The sequence below is a fragment of the Gloeophyllum trabeum genome (genome assembly GCF_000344685.1).
Source record: "Gloeophyllum trabeum ATCC 11539 unplaced genomic scaffold GLOTRscaffold_00005, whole genome shotgun sequence".
NCBI lineage: Eukaryota > Fungi > Basidiomycota > Agaricomycetes > Gloeophyllales > Gloeophyllaceae > Gloeophyllum > Gloeophyllum trabeum.
The window spans coordinates 2093979-2101716 of NW_006920414.1; the positions used below are offsets into that span (position 1 = coordinate 2093979).

Below are 7738 nucleotides of genomic sequence, written 5' to 3' on the forward strand. Positions count from 1 at the left end.
GAGAAGTCTCAGGCCTTTTCTCTGGAAATCACGGACGACCACTTGTCTCTACATAGCTAGACAGAGAGGAGCTAGTCTGAATCTCCGGATTGCGACCGCGATACCCTTGTCCCCACAGCCATGGGGCAGACAACCCCTGGGATATCGTGCTGGTCCGATTTCTCCTCTCGTTTACTGACTCGGAGGCTGTTCCTTTGGCAGATATTAAAGGCAGCCTGGAGTCCGTGGGTCAGGAAAGTACTCAGATCTATAAGTTCGCCCCTACCCAGTGATCACCCTTATCATGACTCTGAATACTATGTTGGCTGCGATCTACGAGCCTGGCAATAACGATCTCGTCTTAAAGGAATACCCTATCCCAACTCCGTTCAAGAAGCAGGTGCTTCTCAAGGTAACGGCAAGTGCAGTATGCCACAGCGATGTCTTCTTTCTCTCTGGTTCCTTCCCGCTTTCCAACCCAGTGATTCTGGGTCACGAGATCGTTGGCATTCCAGTACAGTGAGTTATACCGGCACATACCACCACTCTATATCTAACCAAATAATACCTAGGCTCGGTCCAGACGTGACTGGGATTGAGGAAGGCCACCTTTACGCTGTCTGGGTAATTGACCCTTGTGCTGCTAAGGCAGCCGGTGTTGCACCCATAATTGACTCTACTGGAATCGGTATGAACGGTGGATACGCCGAGTATGTACTGGTCGAAGATTCCCAGCTCGTCCCAGTGGTGAGTATACCTACCTACATCATCAATCGAGCGTTCCGATGACTGCTTATTACTCTTAGCCTCACGGTCTCAAACCGGAAATCGCTGCTCTCGCTGCTGATTCACTATTGACAGTTTACAATGCTGTCCACAACGTCGCCGGCGTATGTCCTCAATCACCACCCGCTCATGGACTATGAAATAATGATTCATTCGCTAGTTACGTCCGAGAAGTGACTTAAAGGTGCTGATCATCGGCATCGGTGGCCTCGGCCACCAGGCAGTACAATTGTGCAAGCACTATGGAGCCACCGTTTATGCCTGCGATTACAAACCTGCCGCGCGGCAGCTAGCCCTTGAGCTTGGCGCTACGAAGGCCTTCGACCTTGCGGAGCTTACAGACGCTACTACGACCAAGAAGCTCACTGTAGACATTGTCTTTGATTTTGTTGCCACTAGCCAGAGTGAGTTAACTGGCTTGATCCGCGTACTAGTATGAATATAAGCATTGACGACTTTGCTAGCATTTACCCTCGCCAAAGCTGCCACTCAGGCTGATTCCAACACCCTTGGCAAGCACGGGAAGATTGTTGTCGTACGTGGTTCTGGAGATGCGTGACTGGTATATTGCTGATTTACTCGATTATGTAGGTTGGCGTCAGCGAGGAAACTATGACATTCACTTCCATTGAACTCATCCTCGCTGATGTCTATGGTAAGCACAGAGACATTGCGGTGGAACCAGACAACTTACGGTTTCGCGCCAGTTTTGCCCACTTTGTACGGGTCCAAGGACGATGTGAAGAGCAGTCTCAAGCTTTTGGCTGATGTGAGGACTCCATTTGCACAGTTCAGTCAGCCATTGCTAACTGCAACACGAAAGGGTGCTGTGCGTCCTGTTGTCCAGGTTGAGCCTCTGGAGAATGTCAACAAGATCATCAATGAACTCCGAGCTAACCAGGTCACAGGGAGGAAGGTCATTATGCCAGGTCTCAAGATATAGGAGCTCGATATCCCTGATGCTGCATCGAAGGCAACTGCCATTATCTCTTCTACGCACCTGAATGTAATATTTTAGTAGCATTGGTCTTGGTTGAGACTCGGCAAGACATAGATATTCATGACATGTATAACGAGCGGTCGCGGGATGCAGTACATGGATGCGTTTCGATACATGACGGTAAGGCTACATAAGATGATCTTTGAAGGCTTCTGAGACACAAGGTAATAGCGAGAAGGAAGCGAGAAAGAAACAGAAAAAGACAAAAGAGAGAGAGGGAGAAAAGAGCGAGAATCTGTCAGAATCAGTTCCAGTTCTTGCCCCTGCGCTGCTTGCGGCCCTTCTTGACTTGACTCCATCCGTCTTCAAGCTCGTCTTGATCCTGTATAACGATCTTCTTTTTTCCTTGCTTAGGCTCCAGGGTGCTTTTCGCGTCTTCGGCTGGCCAAGAGTCGTGTCCCCTCCATAGGTCTTCGGTTGGATCCACAGGAGTAGTAGGTGCGGTCACAGAATCAGCAAGCGGTAAGATGTGTCCGTCCGGGATGTCGCCGGTATCCTCCGAGATCGAGAAGCGAGAAAGATCTAGTGCATCGGGATCCGCTACTTCAAGAGAAACCGGCCTGGGCGTTATTGGGAACTCCGAAGCGTTGCTCGTAGTGCTGCCAGAAGATATATTGGCTCCGCGGGTCATCGCGGCTGCGGATCAAGTATATAGGGGATGGCGGATGTAAATAAAGAGAGCGACTCACGGGCGACGGTAGTAATGCTTTGGGCTGCATTCAAGGATAGCCACGCATCACTCTTGGCTGCCTTGATCGCAGGTGCTCCTTTAGACCACGCGCCACACACCTTTGGTTGTCTCAGGAGGGACGGACCTCCAGTCTTCTCTTGGACCCATCCACTCGAGCCTACCAGTGTCAGTCAGACGAATATTCAGTGCCGGCTCTAATGCAAGTGGATTACGGAGAGTATTGCATACCAGGCGCCAGCTTTGGAGTTTTTGGGGGAGGGAAAAGATCTGCTGGAAGTGGAAGGCACAAGCCGTCCTTGTTTACATTGTCACCTGGCAGGCCGCACCTCCCGGTCACGGGGTAGGGATCTTTGATTTTACTAGCGGCAGAGCATTGCGGGAAGGGCTAAGAGCCTGTAAGGATGAACGCAAACTCAGACAACGTACGCTTTCATCCGTCGCCACTCTAGACCTTCAGGGTAGAACCAAGACTCTTTGATCCGGCACTCTTTCCAGGCTGAAAGAGATGTGTCAAGCGAGGGACAGACCTCACGATGGCTCGCGAAGACAAATATACGACTTACCGGCCTTCTGAATCTCGCCGGCCGTCTTATACCTGCAAGGAAAGATCTTGCTCACTTTGCCTGCCTCATCAGGCTCGGGGGACTTCAAAAAATAGGACCATTCATGCGCTCCGAGAAGTTTCCTGAGCTCCGTGAATCTCCCTGAAACTCCGAATACAACGAGTGGCGACTGTGTTTAATGGTGTTGATATTTAGCACCCGGTGGCATGCGCATGAAGGGAAAGCAGTATGTCTAGCATGTGGCGCAACATCGTCTGGAGCAGTATCAGCACGTACCGACGGTTTGTACCGCAAGGAAAGCAGGTAGTCATGGTCCCCAAGAATACACGCGAGCCATAAGGCCAGCTTCTGCGCGTCCTGGCCAGTCTCCATGTTCGGGTACCCCGAGGGATACGGGTGGCATACGACCATAAAGTTTTCCTCTGGTTGACTGATTTCCCACTGACGGTTAACGACGGGGAGCTCCATAGATTCGAACTCTGTGCTGTTTCCCGACATCACGTCCCCGGATGACTTGTTTCAGGATATTCGAGCGTGGTGTACAGGTGAGCGTGTGCGATCGGAGAATTATCTGGTGAGGTGGCACACTTGCCTTTGTACGGATGCCTTTTATACTCTGTCAATGCTGTGAAGGTGATGGGCTATTGTTCCTCGGAAGGAATATTCATGATGACTGTTGCATTCGGTCGGATGCGTCGAATGCTTCCGAGTCCATCCCTTGTCGGGAACAAATCGGAATAATAGGATGAGGTCCATAATTTCAGCTGGGGTTAGGGCTTGCCTAGGCTTGATACTCCTAAATAAGACTTAGTAGACGAGCAACTGTCTTAACTGGAGGGCTTGCCATGTCCCAAAGCTATTGCGCGCCTCAGGAGTGCTCCAGGAACCGAAGGCATAAGGATTGCAACGCTGGATGAATGGAATAAGCAGCTAGAGTACTACACTTAGAACACAGGTGCTGCATGGTTGAGAAGAGGAGGTACACGTGTATTTACTACATTCGTTAACTATCGTATTAATAAGTCATGATGACGGGCAAGCCTCAGGCTCTGGGTTTCCGTTCTTCATATATCGTAACAAGTCCGTGAAGTCCCGCTGATTTTGTTTGCAAGCCATCCACCTCCTTTCACGCATCCTTGACTGCTTTTCGAATTTCTTCCAGGCCTTCATCGGCGACCCAGAACGCATCTCTCCCGTTAGCGTCCGCCTCCCCATCCAAATTCTGCACCTTGTCGAGGTTCGCCTGCTTCCCGATCCCAATACTCTCCAAGTACCTCTCCTTCACTTGCCTCTCGACAACCTCCGCCTCCTGCACCTCCTTGCTTCCCTTCCAGACGATATTCTCCATCAAGTGCCTCACCAAAGCCCGCACGACAATAAACCCGTGGCTCGCTGTGAGCGCAATCAGCGTCGCTGTCACCACCAGCTGGTTCGCCGTGGGCCTCGTCGCCTGGCCTTCTCCATTGCCGACAATGGCCACGGTGTGAGGATGGTCGCGGACCATGGTGGTGCTGTTCCCTCTCTCGTCACCGCAGCACGGCCGGAAGAGGTACACTAGAGCCGAGTTCGTCAGTGCGCCGAGCCAGGTGATGAACGTCAGGGTGTCGAGCCAAGGGCCTATCGTGTCCGTGCGGACGGGAATAGGCCGTCGGTTATGCACGGTAATCTTGAACGCGTCCGAGCTCTGCTCGATGACGTTGTTGACCCATGCCATGACTGTAGTTTGTACACACGGAATTAGCTCTTGTCCGTCAGTGATATCAGTAAACGACTGCGATGCTTACCGGGTGCAAGAGGCCATATCGAACTCCAGAGCACAACGTACCCAAACTGGGTAACCATCTCCGAAAAGTCGCCAAACACCTCATACTCGGGCAGCGCGACCTCCCTCCTGACCTCCTCCAGAAACTCGCGCTCATCCTTTCCCTCACCCCTCGACTCGTCCTCAAACACGACGCGTTTCTTCGGGCTCTTACCCTTCCGCCCAACGCTGCTCGCACTAGTCGTGAACGCGTCCCACACCGGCCGGCCGTTGCGCACCGAGTCGACCGCGCGCATCGCGAACGGGAGGACATTCTCGAGGAAGAAGTTGATGATCTGGTTCGTTACCGTGTAGGCGTACATCTGGTTCTGCAGCCGGCTCGGGTTCAGCTTCCTGCGCGCGCTCTGCGTGTCCATGACCCAGAACCGCTTGCCCTCGTCTCCGACGACCTTGGTCGCGTTCACACCGGGAGTGAGGGCGAGGCTCGCGAGGAACCCGGTACCCTGCACCACGTCGCTCTTCTCCAGGAACATCTGCACGTTCTGCATGACTGTCTCGCCGAAGGGGACGTATATGAACGCGGAGAGCGCGAGGCCGAGGTATGCCACGATGGCGGACAGAGAGAAGGTCTTGAGGGTGAGGGAACGGTTGTATGATGACTGGTGCGCGTGGTTTTCCCAGTTAGTTAGGCGAACCGCGTAGCGCTGGTAGAAGCTCAGGAAGCGCGGGACGAGCGCAATGAACAGTATTGTCGGGGTGAATCCCTGTTACGACGGTTACCAGTTTTTTTCCGGTGAAAGGTACTTCTCACACTCACAATCCATTTCTGACCTGGTCCAGACCACAGCTGCGTCACGAACGCCTCAAACACGAACATCGCGGTCAGCAAGAGCGCCAGGACACCCGCGAAGCACGCAATCACTGGCACACTCGCAAGCGTCCTGAGCTCCCGCCGCCACCAGGCGAACCCGGGCTTGTAATCCGCCCGGCGTTTCTCGACCCGAAACGACCCACGCGTGCCCCAGCGGACGGAGAGCATGCGCTCATGCACGCGCCAGTACTCGACGAAGGTGACAGAATACAAGAGAACGAGGATAGAGTATGCAGGGGAGTAGGGTGTGCCCAGGTAGTAGAAGGCGATACCCAGAGCAGAGGGGATGAGCAGGGACTTCGTGTATGTGGAGAGAAAGGCGAAGTACAGGGCTACTGACTCGCCGAACTAAGAACAGTACGTCAGAGGTGATGGGCGTGCGATCATTTAGGGCATACCTGTTCCCGAATCTTGTCCAAGTGTACGGAGCCAGACTGGCGGGTTGTCCAGGACCGGATCCAATGTTCATTAAACTCGTGGTCGTGCAGTGCCATGACCGACTCAACACGGTCCCAGTGACTTGAGGCCGGAAGAACTCCAAGACCGCCGTCAGAAGGAGTGGACGTGATATACGCATGAATAAGGCGCAGGCGGTCAGCAGGCGAGAGGGTAGGGACATTGTCCAAATCGTTCATACGGCGCGTGATTGGCAGACCTGAGAGGAAGTCCGAATATCTGCAGGAAATATGTTAGCAGGCAGATGTTATCATTGCATGTGCGTAAGGACGAATGTCTGGGCTGCGATTGTGAAGGAGCCTGCTGGAGGGGCTGCACCTGCTTAGAACGACTATTGAGCAAGACTATATCTTGCCGCAATGCATGCTATGAAGGCTGGCACCCGCTGGTCTCGTAGAGTCAAGTGTCCAGTCATCGCACGCCAGTATTGTCCGCCCGCAATGCTTACTTGAACACGCACCTCTCACTGTGTACGAGACGGACAAGCGTCGCCGACGGGCACCACACCAGAACGAGTAACTGACCCGCGTTCTCTCCCCTCCTCCCCACCGCTTTCAGACCACCATTGTTCAGCGTGTCGATGAGGTTCGTGTACTGTCGTTCTGCCTGCTCCGCGTCCTCCCGGGCCTGCGGTTTCGACACCGGGCGAGGCGAAGACGCGCGGAAGACGACGACAAGGTCCACCTGGGGCGGCATGCTGGGGGTAACGAGCGCGCTATAAAATGTTTAGGTACAAGTGAGTGTTGGAGGTGGAGTTGCAGCCTGCAGGCATTTAAACCGACCCAGTGAGCAGCGGCGGGACAGCGTTTGATTGACATTTGTGCCTGTCAATGACGCATTCCTAGAGTTGCCTTATCTGAATAAGGCTGGTAGCGCCACCCTCCGGGCGGCAGAGCCCGCTACCTTGGGATATATGTACAGAAGATTTGAAGCTCATAGTCTCATGTGCTCTGTGTCACTGGTATGAGGGGTGCTTGAGAGCCAGGAAGCAGAATGGTCTTGCATATCAAAATTTCCGGACCAGCGGTCAGACTTAGCCAGCTCCATATTTTCTCTTAGATTTGCTAATTTGACCCCCAACAAGCTAGATAAGAGCCTTCCTCGTAATTCACTGGTAGTAACACATTTTTTATGTGCGACCTGTATCGTGTAGAAACTAGTGGCAGTCAATCTCAGCTGTATGCAACATGACTATGTATAGTGGTGTATGTACCTAGTAACAATGAATCTAGTATACGCTGTCAGGTACATGAATAATGCAGCGTGAACACGAAACTCATCTCAGCCGTATGCAACACGACTGACGGAAAGGAAAAGGGGGAAAGGGGAAGGACGCCCGTATATACCCGAGCTCGTTCGTCACAGTGAAGGTGGTGAAGACACTTCTTCACATCGTAAACTCAACATATCACAGGGTAATGTCCGACCAATACTCAATACATAGGAGAGTTGCATGTGTATGACTACATGTAGTCCACATTACCAGAGGACCTCCGAAAATACCAATAAATGCCGGTGCAAGACTCAGTGCCCGGGGTGGCAGCTGGCCTCCCGTGTCCGGACAATCACCGGCATTACTGACATTGACCTTCATCGGTGTCCAGACACCGTCCGGCATCCCCTGCTCAAA

At 52.9% G+C, this 7738-nt stretch overlaps 3 protein-coding genes across 3 annotated transcripts; 1 reads left to right on the top strand and 2 right to left on the bottom strand.

Annotated features, from left to right (window-relative positions):
- Positions 1-283: 283 nt before the first annotated feature.
- Positions 284-1708, top strand: GLOTRDRAFT_128650 (GroES-like protein; the record flags this gene model as incomplete). The annotated part of the gene is made up of 8 exons (XM_007867200.1): positions 284-498; positions 552-726; positions 786-869; positions 926-1169; positions 1230-1300; positions 1357-1420; positions 1473-1534; positions 1589-1708. 8 exons carry the CDS (start codon positions 284-286, stop codon positions 1706-1708), a joined length of 1035 nt encoding a protein of 344 aa, XP_007865391.1.
- A 301-nt stretch (positions 1709-2009) lies between these two features.
- Positions 2010-3517, bottom strand: GLOTRDRAFT_128651 (uncharacterized protein; the record flags this gene model as incomplete). The annotated part of the gene is made up of 6 exons (XM_007867201.1): positions 2010-2401; positions 2455-2613; positions 2685-2815; positions 2883-2952; positions 3020-3188; positions 3296-3517. 6 exons carry the CDS (start codon positions 3515-3517, stop codon positions 2010-2012), a joined length of 1143 nt encoding a protein of 380 aa, XP_007865392.1.
- A 398-nt stretch (positions 3518-3915) lies between these two features.
- GLOTRDRAFT_138371 (DUF590-domain-containing protein) lies at positions 3916-6849 on the bottom strand. The gene is made up of 5 exons (XM_007867202.1): positions 6569-6849; positions 6051-6327; positions 5599-6000; positions 4804-5545; positions 3916-4735 (listed from the first exon to the last, which is right to left on the bottom strand). The coding sequence occupies exons 1-5, from the start codon at positions 6802-6804 to the stop codon at positions 4146-4148; spliced, it is 2247 nt and encodes a 748-aa protein (XP_007865393.1). The 5' UTR covers positions 6805-6849; the 3' UTR covers positions 3916-4145.
- Positions 6850-7738: the final 889 nt, after the last annotated feature.

What these genes read in the sequence shown, in the direction of transcription:
- GLOTRDRAFT_138371 (XM_007867202.1), bottom strand. Translation starts at nt 6,804, where the DNA reads ATGCCGCCCCAGGTGGACCTTGTCGTCGTCTTCCGCGCGTCTTCGCCT. An exon ending in TGGACAAGATTCGGGAACAG is followed by an intron (nt 6,001 to 6,050) that starts GTATGCCCTAAA and finishes TACTGTTCTTAG; the next exon opens with TTCGGCGAGTCAGTAGCCCT. An exon ending in GATATGGCCTCTTGCACCCG is followed by an intron (nt 4,736 to 4,803) that starts GTAAGCATCGCA and finishes TACAAACTACAG; the next exon opens with TCATGGCATGGGTCAACAAC.